The following is a 15708-nucleotide window of genomic DNA, read 5'->3' on the forward strand; positions in this document are numbered from 1 at the left end:
CACAGTTACAAAATTATATTTACTTTAAATTTTTAAGGGAGTCTGACTAGAAGGTGTAACCTGTCCTAGAACTTGACATCCTTCTGCCTCAGCCTCAAGAGGGCTCGGTGTGCACTACCACACTGACTTGATATCATATTCTTCATTAGTATTTTAACACTGGTTAAAAATAAACTCTCAGCTGGGCACTGGTGGCTCATGCCTGTCATCCTAGCTACTCAGGAGGCTGAGATCTGAGGATCACAGTTCTAAGTCAGCCTGTGCAGGAAAGTCCATGATACTCTTATCTCCAGTTCATCACCAGAAAACAGAAGTGGTGCTGTGGCTCAAGTGGTAGAGGACTCACCTTGCGCTGAAGAGCACCCAGGCCCAGAGTTCAAGCCCCATGACCAACAAAACAGAAACAAACAAAAAAAAAACCCTCACAAATATAGACCATAAAATAGGCATTTCTTATAGATTTTTTGACTCTCACCTCTAATTCTTCTTTTGATTTATAAACGTTTTTATAGATAATTAAAAATAAGATTATAAAATGGAATTATAATATAAAGATACTAGGAACACGTATAGAGTATAAGATGAAAACAAAAAATAATATACTATATATTACATAAAGTACTTGGAACTATTTTTGCTTTTCTAAATTAGGAAGTATTAACACTCACTGCATAATTCTGTTTTAAATGAACAACAGGTCACAAATGCAAATATATTTCATTCCCTCCTCAATGGACTCTATATAAAATGAGCTCAAGAAATAGAAACTATTGCTACTGTTTAAAAGGTTCATCTTGGTAACTACATTCTCAAAATGTCAGCATCTTCATTATTTCATCTCTTTGGTCACAGAATTGTATTCTACAGTCATTACAAAACGAACTTTAGCATGGACATTTATTCAAGGCTACTCACCACTCTTGGCTAACAGTTGTTATAGCAATACTTGGAAGCGTTGTCAAAGGTAGTGTGGTCGGCCTGGAAATGCCATCTCCCTCAGGAGTTCTTGCCCTTTCACTCTGCCTTTGGGACAATGGTGGTAACTGTAAGTTTCCTGAGCAACACCTTCTCCCTCTCCAGAGGTCAATCCCCAGTGTATTACTGGAAGAGCTGTAGGATTTACTCAAGCTACATTCAAAATAATCTTTAACATTCTGTAGGAGCCATGGAAAAAGGGGGGGAAAAAAGAAGAAAAAGAGAATGAAATTCAAATATATAAACTGGTAAAGCAAGTAAGAAAATAAATCATCAATCTGCCACTATGCAGTTCTGACAAGTTATTTGGAAACTAACACTTCAAATGCTTAAGAGACTGCAAAGGTAAATAAACTTATCTGCTGAAAATTTCCAGAGATCTTTATGCCCATAGATAATTTTTACCAGGAATGGCAAAAATGGATTGGAAGGCTTCTTCTCTTCTTTCTCTTTATGTTTTACTTCCTATTTTCTCTTCTTTTTCTAATTTTCAAGGTTGAAAGTATATTTTGAAAATAAGTGTTATCACTGTGTGGCATATAAAAACTATAATAAACTAGGAAGTGTTTTGATGTTAAAACACACATAAAAAAGATATATTAGGACGCAGGATGATACATGGATTGACTGACTGTTCCTGTTTCTGTTTTTAAAAGGGGGGGGGTCCTTCTTGTAGATGATGATTGTTTTGATTTTATTAAACTTATAGAAGATCTCAGAGAAAGGATCAGAGCTCACAGAATAAGTACTCAATCCAGTCTTGAACTTCTGTGCTAAAGTCCCATGCCTTAATGCTGCCATGAATTGAGTACTTGTAAGAAGACAAAGGCATTGTGCTGGAACCATGATAAGAGCTATTCACCTTTCCCATATCTCTGGGGTGACTATGGTTCCTGGTACTGCTAGGAGTGAGATTCCCCAGATCAAAGACAGAAAATGCTATGACAATACAATGACCACCTAGAGCAACTTGGAATTTAAAACCTATGACTTCCACTTCCTTTTTTTTTTTTTTGACAAGATCTGACTATGTTGACCTGATTGACTTCCAACTCAGTATGTAGCCCACGCTGGTCTGAAATTCACAATTCCTCTGCCTCAGGCTGTGGAGTACTGGGATTATAGGTGTGTACCATATACCTGATCCTCTCCACTTACATTAACAGAGAGTTATGGAAGTCCTACCATCAAATGAAGGTTGCTCACCTAAAAATCTATGGTACTAAAATCACAAGTATTTCCTTGAGGTTGATTTTCTGGGGTTTAAACTAACAAAAGTTCTCTATCTTCATCTTTTTTATTCAATGAGGAACCTGTAACTCACATTCAATGTTCTGGAGTCTCAAGGTTTTTATTCACTCAACAAATATTTGGTGTAAAACTATTATAATTTTGTACTGTGTTACTTCACAATGATACAACAGCAAAAAGAGGCATAGTATCTCTTCTGATGAAACCTCTTGCACTTATATGACCCACACAAGACAACAATCTTTTTGTTGTTGTTGTTTATTTTTGCTTTCCTAAACAGTTTTATTTTACTTTTTAAATTTTTTATTGTAAAGACGCTGTACAGAGGGGTTACAGTTGCATGAGTAAGGCAATGAGTGCATTTCATGTTGATCATTGTTAGCCCTTTCCTTGTTCTCCCACTATCCTTGCCCTCCTTCACCTCCCGCACTCCTCCCCTCTCCCCGCCCAAAGTTGTAAAGTTCATTTCCAATATACTGACAAGATGACATTCATATGACAGAAAGTTGGACAAGACAAGGTTTGATTATTTTCAGGAATCCCATTTTCCTTATCTGGAAATGGAATATTACTATATTTTCGTATGCTTGACTTATTGTTTAGAAATAGCCCTTATTTAAATTTAAATAGAACCACAATTTGATAACAGGAAGATAATAAAACAATCTAAGATTTTTTTCAGAGGTTGAAATATTCTAGAAATATTCTAAGCAAATGGTTAGATTTAGCACTTACTGAATGCTGGTATGAGTTGGTGAGTATGTATGTCTGTTAGTAGGTATGTATTTGTTAGAAATTAGAGACTGAAGGGATGTGTGTGTGTGTGTGTGTGTGTGTGTGTGTGTGTGTGTGTGTGTGTGTGTCCTTCCTAAAAAAAGTTTCAAACTAGTTGAGGAGCAAGAGTAAACAAAATGTTCCTGAAGAGACTTAAGAATAAATTAAAGATCAGAAATCATAGTAATAACTAATTAATCTGGCTTTAAATATGCTTGTAAAAAAGTCATAGTTACCTGGAAAGCAACATCTTTTTATATTTTATACAAGAAACATTATCCTAAAAACCATAAGTAAAGAAACTCTTGAGCAAAACTGCCAGTCACTGGGGCTGCCAGTAAAGCTATTAGTTATTTTTCTTTTAAACATACCAGGTTTAATTACAATAAATGAATGAAAGGGATCTTTGTTTTATACTTGTGACTTGACAACTAACAGAATCCCATCTAACACAAAATAGTTTTCACACTAACTTGCCAACAACAAGCTTGAGTTTGCAGATTTGAAGCAAATCATTGACAAAAGGATTTGTTTCAGAAAACCTTAGTTAATGCAACATGTATTGCCACAAAAGAAGAACATAATGGAATAACTTTCCAGAAATTCAATTAAATACTGAAGACATTAACATTATTTTAAAATACACCCATTAATACATGTAGAGTTATTCATAATTACCACACTCTGCAAAGCTCATACTCATAATTCATCTTACTCCCCCAAATTATTAACAGCCTCCAAGGCAAAATCTAAGTGGTTATTTCAGTAACTAAATTTGTGATCTTATCTTCACCATAGTTTCTTATTTTGATTATTATGGTTATAATTAACTGTAAGCTAAATAGCAAATCAGTGTTTAGGGGATAGGAACATTAATTGGAACATTATGCACCATACTTTCTAGACTTCACCATATGCCTGAATAATCCTTAAAACAACACTATACTAAAGCAACCAGCACAACTATGTTTATTGCAGCATTATTTACCATAGCTAAGATATGGAACCAACCCAGATGACCCTCAGTAGATGAATGAATGGATCAAGAAAATGTGGTATATATACACAATGGAATTCTATGCCTCCATCAGAAAGAATGACATTGCACCATTTGTTAGGAAATGGAAAAACTTGGAAAAAATTATATTAAGTGAAGTAAGCCAGGCCCAAAGAAACATAGGTCCCATGGTTTCCCTTATTTGTAATATCTAGTATATGTATGAGTCAAGCGGAAAAGGTCAGATAATGTGATGTCAGGAAAATGAACCCTTAGATGTGTATTTTAATGTTTTTTTCTTTCATGCATGTGTTTCTAATGCATTTATAAGATTATCTCTTTGTTGCTTTGTATGTCCCTCCCCCACAGTATAACCCCTGCTTTTACTATATTTGATGTCAGTATAACTTGTGGAGGAGATGGGGAAAAACCAGTTGTTTAAGGATACAGGTGGACCTGTTGCAACAATGAGAAGTACAAGTTGTCATGTCCAAAACGAGCTTTACAACGTCGGTGGGGGGGGGGGGGAAGGGGGAAGGAGAAGGATTGGGATTGGGGGGGAGGGGGGAGGCTGGGAAGGGATGTGAAGGGTAAACAAAGGAGGAGGCTGCAATGCTTGGTAAAAAATGTACGCATTATCCTGCCCATGTAATTGTAACTCCTCTGTACAGTATGTTCACAAATAAAATTAAATTAAATTTAAAAAAAGAAAATGTGGCATATATAAACAATGGAATTCTATGCCTCTATCAGAAAGAATGGCATTGCCCATTTGTAGGAAATGGAAAGACTTGGAAAAAATTATATTAAATGAAGTAAGCCAGGCTCAAAGAAACATAGATCCCATGGTTTCCCTTTTTTGCAATAACTAGTATATTTCTGAGACAAGCAGAAACAGTCAGATAAGTTGATGTTAGGCGAAATGAGCCCCAAGATAAGGACTCAAATGGTTTTTCTTTCTTGATATTGTTTCTAACATATTTATAAGATGATTTCTTTGTTGTTTTGTATGTCCCTCCCCCATGGTATAACCCCTGTTTTCACTGTATTTGATGTTGGTAGAATTTGGGAGGGGAAGGGAAAAAACAAATGGTTTAAATAGGGAGACAGGTGGACCCATTGCAACAATGAGAAGACATTATGTCGAAAAACAAACTTTACAACTTTGGCAGAGTGGGGGGCAGGGGAAGGTTGGAAGGGATGGTAAGGGGAAACAAAGGAGGAGACAACAATGTTTAATAAGAAATGTGCTCATTACCTTGCTCATGTAATTGTAACCCCTCTATATGGTATTTTCACAATTAACAAAGAAGAAGAAAAAAAGATGATGCTAAGCAAAATAAACCCCAAGATAGGGACACAAGTGGTTTTATCTCTTGCTATTATTTTTTATGTATTTATAATGTACCATGTGATTTTTTTGTTTCTTTTGTATGTTCTTCCCCCTGGTATAACCCCTGTTTTCACTGTATTTGATTCTGGTGTCCTGAATCTTGTATATACATTTTTCTAATTTGAGGAAGGGAAGGGAAATAACAAAATGCTGAAATAAGGATAGAGGTTGACCCATTGTAACAATCAGATGTACAAGACACTATGTTGAAATTAACTTTACAACTTGGGGGGGGGGACAAAGGGAGGAGTTGTGGAGGTGGGGAGGGAAGGGATGGTAGGGGAAAAACAAAGGAGGAGGTAACAATGCTTGATAGAAAGTGTACTCATTACCTTACTCATGTACCTGTAACTCCTCAGTACAGTAATTATTTTTAAAAAGAAACAAGCTAGATCCTTTTTATTATCTTCATGTTTTGTAAACAATTATTTCTTTAGAAATCAGTGTTGTTGCCATTATACTACAGGAAGACAAAGAGACAACAAAGGGGCTGATCTTCATTCATCATCATATTAAAAATTAAGACATATGTCCAAATACAATACATTGGTGCCTAAGTTGTCAAGATCTTATTCTGTTGCTGAACATGTCTTTTTTTGTTTTGCTTTGTTTTTATTAATAAGTTTTCTAATGTGAAAGTACCATACAGAGGGGTTACAATTACATGAGCAAGGTAATGAGTACATTTCTTATCAAGCATTGTTGCCTCCTCCTGTTTCCCCTTAATATCCCTGCCCTCCCCTCTCCCTCCCCCCTCGCCAAAGTTGTAAAGTTCATTTTTCAACATAACATCTTGTACATCTCATTGTTGCAATGGGCCCAACTGTATCCCTATTTAAACCATTTGTTTTTTTCCCTTCCCCTCCCCAAATTATACCAACACCAAATACAGTGAAAACAGGGGTTATACTGTGGGGAAGGGACATACAAAGAAACAAAATTCACCTTATAAATATGTTAGAAACAATATCAAGAAAGAAAAGTCCTTATCTTGGGGTTCATTTCACCTAACATCAACTTAGACTGTTTCTGCTTGTCTCAGACATATACTAGTTATTGCAAATAAGGGAAACAATGGGACCTATGTTTCTTTGGGCCTTAATATAACTTTTTCACTTCACTTAATATAACTTTTTCCAAGTCTTTCCATTTCCTACAAATGGGGCAATGTCATTCTTTCTGATGGAGGCATAGAATTCCATTGTGTATATATACCACATTTTCTTAATTCATTCATCTACTGAGGGGTATCTGGATTGGTTCCATATCTTAGCTATGGTCAATAATGCTGCAATAAACATAGTTGTGCTGGTACCTTTAATATGGTCTTGTTTGTGATCATTAGGGTAAATGCCAAAAACGGGATTGTTGGGTCATAGGGGAGCTCTATGTGGAGTTTTTTGAGAAACCTCCATATTACTTTCCAAAGTGGTTGAACAAGTTTACACTCCCACCAACAATGCAGTAAAGTTCCCTTCTCTCCACATCCGCTCCACCATCTGTTGGTGTTAGAGTTCTTGATTATAGCCATTCTAACTGGGGTGAGATGGTATCTCAGTGTTAGGGTCTCATATCTAAAATATACCTGGAACTCAAAAAAATAAATCCCCCAACAACAAATCCTCAAAGAAACAACTCCCTAATAAATAAGCGGGCTAAAGACTTACAGAGAAACTTCTTTGAAGAGGAAAGAAGGATGGCCAATAGACACATGAAGAAATGCTCAACTTCTCTAGCCATAAAAAAGAAACACATCTTATTTTAAGCTATTTTTGATGTGTTCCTAATTTTTATTTTTTATTTTATATGTTTCTTTTTCATTGATTGTGTCAGTTATATAAGGGGGTTCATGTTTCATTGTTATATCTCTACACATTGCACTCCAATTAATTTTATTCCTTGTACCCACATTCCTTGTACCCTTCCCAGTAAGAAATATTATATGCAAAAGGTTTTCTTGGTTCTTAATTCTTTACAATTCTTCCAGTTGTATTTTGGGATATTATGAAATAGAATAAGATGTATTTCCCAGAACCGGTAGTATGCTTAGGGTCACATTAAATCTTGACCAGAGGCTGTTTTTCAAACTTTATGAAATCACATTTAAAAAATTATGTAATGTATCAAATGACACTTAGGGCTCCCAGCAAGACTAAATATCATGATGTTCTATGAGACAATTATAAAAAGTAATTTCATATTTTTTAAAAATGTGCTTTTTATCACAGTTATCACCAATTACAAGAGAATTTTGCCTGGAGGTAATTCTCTTCACTCTTAGTAGCTATGTTCCCCTCTTTGAAACGTTCTCCTAAGGCCAGTGACTAGAAATACAAAACTATAACTGGGATGGAGATGTGGATATTTGTCTTTTTTGCAATGATACCATATATATACATACAAATATGTATAATATAAGTACATATATATTCTAAACTCTAGCACATACATATATAATATGCATACATATCCACGCATATGTACATATAAGAATTTCTATCTCTATTTCTGTCACCTACACACATAGCTTTTGTGTTCAGTACTTGTGTTCTACTTAGTCTACCTCTTACTACTAGAAATTAATTCTCAAATGCAAAGAATGGAATGCATGCTATTCTTACGACATTCATCACACTAAGCTCCTGTTAATGATCTTTGCGTACTATAAGTATATAAAGCAGAATCCATAGTTCATTTATTGATGTATTTGCATGAGCCCAAGCAAGTGTCCCTACAGAGCAAAGGCCTTTGCATTCACTGTTCCCTTTGCCAAAAATGTTCTCAATACTAAATGTTCTCAATACCAAATAGGCAACGGGCATGATTATGTTTTGGAAGAAATAGCCAAAATAGTACATGTAAGTCTTTGCTTCTGACCATTAAAGTTCTAGAAATTCTCACAAGTCCTGTGAATTAAACCTAAAACAAACCTGACAATTTGTCTGCTATTGAGTAAGAAGGGACTATGAAGTCTAAGAAGAAAACACTCAAAAGAAAGGGCTGGCAAGTACACTGAGCTGTTGGCTTAGTTTTGTTTTTTGTTTGTTGTTGTTGATGTTAAGGTTGGTCATGAGGCTTGAATTCTGGGACTGGGTGCTGTCCGTGAGCTCTTCAGCTCAAGGCTAGCACTCTACCCATTGAGGCACAGAAATATTTCTGGTTTTCTAGTATTTTAATGGAGATAAGAGTCTTATAGACTTCCGTGGCCCATCTGACTTTGAACAGCGATCCTCAGATCTGAGCCTCCTGACTAGCTGGGATTATAGGTGTGAGCCACCCACACCTGGCTGGGCTGAGTTTTCAAATGATTAAAGTTCCACTTAGAGGTTAGGTGAAGAGCTCAGGCATGGAAGGAAAGTTGAAACTCTCTATAACTGGAAAAGTGCTCTGCTCACATGGAAAGCAATAATCTTTTTGCTATACATGCCATCATGCCCAATCAGTAGGGAAGCAAGACAGATGACAACAAAAGGCCTAGGATTCTTCAACTGTATAACAATAGGAGCTAGTACAAAAGACAATCCAAGACGAGGACAATGCCACATACCTCTTTTCCTCTCTATAATAATGTAATTAAGTTCAAAGTTCCAATTTGATTATGCATCACTTAATTAAAGAAAAAGAATAAGAACTGAATGAAATTCTGAAATATGAAACATTCCTATGAGATATTTTAGATGAAGTGCTTCCCAGCACTCCCATCTGTGAAATAGCTTAACAGTAAGAAGAGCTACTGCAGAAAGAAGGATAAATTTTCTCTTTTCTCTACTTTCTTTGTGCAATCTGATTACTGACAAATACTTTTTAGGATAAATAGTTAAGGATTACACAATAAAGGCACACTAGTGAGGGACCAGTCAATTGAAAGCAGGGAAAAAAATGATTATCAACTGACTTAATATAATTTTTTCCAAGTCTTTCCATTTCCTAACAAATGGGGCAAAATTATATTAAGTGAAGTAAGCCAGGCCCAAAGAAACATAGGCCCCATGGTTTCCCTTATTTGCAATAACTAGTATATGTCTGAGTCAAGCAGAAAAGGTCAGATAAGTCGATGTTAGGTGAAATGAACCCCAAGATAAGTATTCAAATGTTTTTTTTTCTTTCATGCAATTGTTTCTAACATATTTGTAAGATGATTTCTTTGTTGCTTTGTATGTTCCCCCCCCCCCCGCCCCACGGTATAACTCCTGCTTTCACTGTATTTGATGTTGGTATAATTTGTGGATTGGAAGGGGAAAAACAAATCGTTTAAATAGGGATACAGGTGGACCCATTGCAACAATGAGATGTACAAGACATTATGTCGAAAAATGAACTTTACAACTTTGGTGGGGGGAGGACTGGGAAGGGACGGGAAGGGGAAACAAAGGAGATGGCAACAATGCTTGATAAGAAATGTACTCATTATCTTGCCCATCTAATTGTAACCCCATCTATACAGTATTTTCACAATAAAAAATGAAAAGAAAGAAATGTACTCATTATCTTGCCCATGTAATTGTAACCCCTCTATATGGTATTTTCACAATTGAAAAAAAGTAAGAAAAATGAATATCAACTGAATAAAATCCAAAGGTATGAAGATAGTTGAGTCTGTAGACTCCTTCAAATGACTTCAATTGGTTTTTCAAATGTAAAGTAATTACCAAGCCACTCTAGAATCCTTATTTCTTTGTTGCTTTGTATGTCCCTCCCCCACAGTATAACCCCTGCTTTCACTGTATTTGATGTCGGTATAATTTGTGGAGGGGAAGGGGAAAAACAAGTCGTTTAAATAAGGATATAGGTGGACCCGTTGCAACTATGAGAAGTACAAGTTGTCATGTCGAAAACGAAATTTACAACTTTGGTGGGGGGGGTGGGGAGGATTGGGTGGGGAGTCGGGGGAAGGATGGGAAGGGATGGGAAGAGGAAACAGAGGAGGAGGCTACAATGCTTGATAAGAAATGTACTCATTATCTTGCCCATCTAACTGTAACCCCTCTGTACATATTTTCACAATAAAAAATAAATAAAATTAAAAACAAAAACAAAAAATAGTCTGATTTGTAAATATGAGCAATGCCTGACAATCTCGCTTCCCAATATGCACCCAGGTAAGGCTAATATTACACTGTGTAATATTACATTACATTGTGCATTATCACAAGTAGCTTAGGAGTCATCAAAGATCTGTTCTGTTCAAGTGTTAGCCACACATGGGCAAAGTGTGGAAGGAACTCATCAAAGAATGTTAAACAAAGCAATATAGACAAACAAATTAGCTAAGAGTTAGGATGTGATCACAGATTGGAGAGTGCTGGTTTCATGAATGAAAACTACAAAGATGAAACTCAACAAATCTACAGAATGCCAAAAGGAAATTGTTCCTATTAGCCAGCTCACAAAATGCTGGATTCTGATTGTGTCCATGTCACTCAGTCATCTAGTTACAGACTTTGTCTGCCTTTGAATATAATTACTGTATGACTTCGTTATTGAACTAAGTGCAATAAGAATACATCAGATCTACTTACATCATCTACTTACATCATCTGCTGTCACTGTCATCACACTCCTGCTTTTCTTCATTATAGAGGTGGGAAATATCACCTCTTACAATGGCTGCTGTTCAATGCAGTTTTGCTGACTGTTGTTAAGACCTACAGGAGAAAAACATACACATAATGACATAGCTTTGTATCCTTAGTTAAAGAAAATCATATGGTAAATTCTTTAACATTTGAAATGTGTACATTGCGTGTGTTAAACAAATATAATGATTTACCAAGCCAGTTGTGTTTGACATGCTAAGAAGTTCACACCATACAAGAAATCAGTACAAAGCTATTGAGAAAACATGGAGGTTAATAATTAGGCTTCGAAATGATCATTGACCATGGAATATAAAAATCATGAGCATTTATACTTAATTGTACTTCCCAATAAAATACTTTATTGAACCCCTTGATATCTGTAAGATTTTTTCCCATTTTTATTAGTATATATGAGTAGCACAGGGGGTTTCATTGTGATATCTATATGTGTATAAATTATGCCCAGGTCAAATTTTTCCCATCATTCCTCCCATTCCCAATTTCAGAACAATTTCAACACCTTTCATTGTTCGATTCCCAGATACATGGATACACAGACACACGGACATGGACACACACACACACACACACACACACACACACACACACACACACACTACTTTAAGCATATTCATCCTTCCTTTCTAATTTACCTCTTCCACTGATACCTAATCCAAAACAAACATATTTTCCATTCCTCATTCATTTTTAGGGTATATTGATTGTACAAAGATTTTCATCATGGTTGCTCACACGTGCATGAATTATATTTTAATTAGATTGCATCTCTCTGTTGCTGCCTCCCTCTAATACCTCTTGATTATTCAAGAGCTTTCACTGAGTTTCTTTATGCCATCTTCATACATAGATGCAGTGCAGTTTAATATTATTTACCCTACATCCTTCTTCTTCCTTTTCCCTTTATTCCCTCCCCTTATCCCTCCAAATTCTGCTACAATTACAACTATGTATTATAACACTGTTTTCGAGTTTTTCTTCCTAATGAGAGAAAGGGGTCAGAAAAATTATTTGCCTAAGGCATTAAAAGGTATCAGATTCAGAATTAAAATAAACAGCTCATTGATACGGTAAAAATAAAAAAGAAAGTAAAAGTAAACCAATAAAAAATAACATAAGAGAGAAAACCTTCACCTCAATTCTTATCTCCAGTTTAAAGCACTCACATTTGTAAGTTTTTCATTTTAAATAATTTTTATTGAGATTAGGTGATTAGATAAATTTCACATATTTCACAATATTGTGGAGTAGTGATACTTAAAGTCACATACGAATGCCATTATTTTGTCCTTTCTAATGGTTGTATAATATCCCATTGTACATAGGTACCACAATTTTTGGATCCATTCATCTGTAGTGGAGCATCTGAGTGTTTTCATATCTTGGTTATTGTGAATAGTGCTGCAATGAACATGGAGGTGTATGTGTCTTTGTATACTGGTTCCTGTTGCTCAGGGTAGATGCCTAGGAGTGGTATGGCTGGGTCAGAGGGGAGGTCTATATTTAGCTTTCTGAGGTACCTCCGGACTGCTTTCCAAAGTGGTTGCATTAGTGTACATTCCCACCAGCAATGCAGTAGGGTTCCTCTTTCTTTGCATCCCCTCCAGCAATTGTTGTTGGCCAAATTTAGGGTGCGGGCCATTCTGACTGAGGTAAGGTGGTATCTCAGTATTGTTTTTTTTTAATTTAAATTTTTATTTTTTGTGAACATACTGTACAGAGGGGTTACAATTACATGGGCAAGATAATGAGTACATTTCTTACAGCCAGGGATGATGAACACTTTCCGATGTGTTTCTTTGCCATTTTAATCTCATCTGAGAAGTTTCTGTTTACCTCCATTGCTTTTTTTTTTTTTTTTTGGCCAGTCCTAGGGCTTGGACTCAGGGCCTGTGCACTGTCCCTGAGCTTCTTTTGCTCAAGGCTAGTACTCCATCACTTGAGCCACAGTGCCAGTTGCATCTTTTAGTGTATGTGGTACTGAGGAATCGAACCCAGGGCTTCATGCAGGCAAGGCAAGCACTCTACTACTAAGAGACATTCCCAGCCCACCCTTGCCCATTTAATGATTGGTTTGTTAGATTTGGGAGGGGTTAGTTTCTTGAGTTCCCTGTGTATAATGGATATTAGGCCCTTGTCTGATATATTGCTGGTAAATATTTTTCCCAGTTAATTGGCTGTCTTTCTAGTTGGCTGTTGCTACTTCTTTAGCTGTGCAAAAACTTTTTTATTTTAAGGTAGTCCCATTTATCAAGTCTCTTTCCAATTTGTTGTGACCCTGGGACTCTGTTCAGGAAGTTCCTGCCTGTGCCTATAAGTTCAATGTCTATATATGTAAGTTTTAACCTCTTGCATAGACAAGTAGTCAACAAAAATAACTTCAGCAACCAGTATCAACAATGAGCCATAATCTCCTGGTTTCAATCACAAATCTAGCTAATTTGAAGTCAAGACAGTACAGTTTTGCTTTATAGGGTTTGTTAGGAGAACTTCAGCAGCACCACTAAAACATCAAGCCATGCCTTGATTCTATAAGCCTCAGAGGCAAATTAGTCACTGCTTTATGAAGACACGGGCTATTAACATAGGACCCAGTGTAAAATCCACCCATATGGTAGGTGACAAGAGAATACAAAGGATTCTGAAAATTTAACTGGAAATATACTAAAGAAATATTGCTTTGTATGTCCCTCCCCCACCGTATGACCCCTACTTTCACTGTATTTGATGTTGGTATAATTTGTGGAGGGGAAGGGGAAAAATAAATCATTTAACTAGGGATACAGGTGGACCCATTGCAACAACAAGTTATACAAGTCGTTATGTTGAATATGAACTTTACAACTTTGGTGTCGGGAGGGGGGAGGAGGATCGGATGTGTGGAGGTGGAGGGAATATGGGAAGGGATGGGAAGGGGAAACAAAGAGGAGGCTACAATGCTTGATAAGAAATGTACTCATTATCTTGCCCATGTGATTGTAACTCCTCTGTATGATATTTTCACAATAAAAAAATAAAAATAAAAAAAGAAATATCAAGTCTAGAAACTGCTAGCCCATATAATGTTTTCATAAAAGTGACCTGGGTTATTGCTGAGCTCAAGAACATCGAGGCCAAATGTTATGCTTATGGTTCCTGCCTGTAATCCTTGCCACTCAGGAGGCAGAGTTGGTGGAGAGAATGGTAGGATAGTGGCTGACTGTTAACCCAGGCAACAGAGTTAGCAAAACCTCCTTCAACAAAACAAGCTGGGCTTGTGAGACAAATCTGTAGTCCTGGATATATGGGGACCATAGATAGGAAGACTGCATCCAAGGCCAGATGCAAGCAAAAACATGAAACTCTATTTGAAAAGCAATTAACAAATAAATAAATAAATAGGCTGGAAGTGTGGCTCAAGTGTTAGTGCACTTGCCTAGCAAATACAAACACCAATACCCAAACCTGCAAAATGTTAATGTCCTATATGTTCCTTTTACTGCATATTTGAATTCTTAATATACAGATTTGAAAAGTCTACTTCTCTACTATGAAGAAACAGATAGAGGATAGATAGATAAATAGATATAGATAGAGTGATTGAGCAATAGAATTGTAGCTATGTGATGTGTGAATAGGAATACTAAGCAGTGGCATTGTACCATCACCCAGGAAACCAGGGTTAAATTTCTAACACATAATTTGACTATATTATGCAGAAGACTGCAGTGAACCCTGACAAGGTAGCTAAGTGAGTGGGGGAGCGAGAACTCTGCCTTTGCCTTTGTAGTGAGCCCCATAGGCTTGTCAGGTATCTGGATCAATGTGCCAAATAAAGCATTCTCTCAGTATACACCAGGGAGTGAGTACAAATACTATGCTCCTCTCATGCTGGCCAGACAGTGGCAAATGAAACTGTAAAGCTCTCACAGTAAATCTGCTTGAATTCAAGCAAAAGTAGATAAGCAATAGTTATTTCATTCCAGTTTAATTCAATCTGTGTCCCTATAAGGCTGACCTGGAAAAAAGAAGCTTATATTACTAAGACTTTTTTTTTTTAAAAAAAGCAAGTATTAATCGAGTGTGGTAGGTCATGCCTATAGCCATAGTTGGGAGTAACAGATAAGATAAGCAGACCATGGTCTGAGGTTGCTAATATAATAGAGATTCTATCTGAAAAAAACTAAAGCAAAAAAAAAACCCAAACCCAAAACTTAAGGCTGGAGAGGGAGGCTTAAACAAGCAGGATGGTCTGAGTTCAAAATCTAGTACCACCAAATAAAGAAAATTGAAAGGTACAATTCATATTTGTTTCTAAATACAGACTATAGAACTAATAAACAGGCCTATTGATTATTAAAGAAATTATGTAAAATGAGAACAGTGGAAGTTTCATAAGGATATACAACGGTTTTGTATTAAATCATATGTATAATGACTTCAGTGCAAATAGTATAGAAGAATATTACACTCAAAAGTATTGAAAGGAATGTAATATACCAAGTGCAGCCCATATAGGAAGATACATGCTAAGGAAAGTTATGATCACTAAAACATTACAAGGTAATGTCAGTAGATCTTTCTGAAAAGCAAGAATGCTTCTGTGAAGTCATAGTTATAGAAATAAAATTTCTAGTTTATGATTCTTTGGATGTCAGAGTTTACTGGACAAACTCTGTGACTTCATCCAGTAACTTATCCTGACCAGGCAAAGCAGAATTGCAAGATTCAGGCAGTTTTCC

At 36.2% G+C, this 15708-nt stretch overlaps 1 protein-coding gene across 4 annotated transcripts in view; it reads right to left on the bottom strand.

Moving 5' to 3' along the window:
- Positions 1-15708, bottom strand: part of Pde4b (phosphodiesterase 4B) — a 522330-nt gene that overhangs the window by 428769 nt on the left and 77853 nt on the right. For all 4 annotated transcript variants that reach the window (XM_070025809.1, XM_070025806.1, XM_070025807.1 and 1 more), the window contains 2 exons: positions 10923-11035; positions 916-1154 (listed from right to left, as the gene is read on the bottom strand). In XM_070025809.1, coding sequence (XP_069881910.1) covers positions 916-1154; positions 10923-10964 — 281 coding nt within the window. In that variant the 5' untranslated portion in view covers positions 10965-11035. The remainder of the gene's footprint in view (positions 1-915; positions 1155-10922; positions 11036-15708) is intronic.

Source organism: Dipodomys merriami, unplaced genomic scaffold (genome assembly GCF_024711535.1).
Source record: "Dipodomys merriami isolate MVZ:Mamm:240054 unplaced genomic scaffold, mDipMer1.0.p SCAF_172, whole genome shotgun sequence".
NCBI lineage: Eukaryota > Metazoa > Chordata > Mammalia > Rodentia > Heteromyidae > Dipodomys > Dipodomys merriami.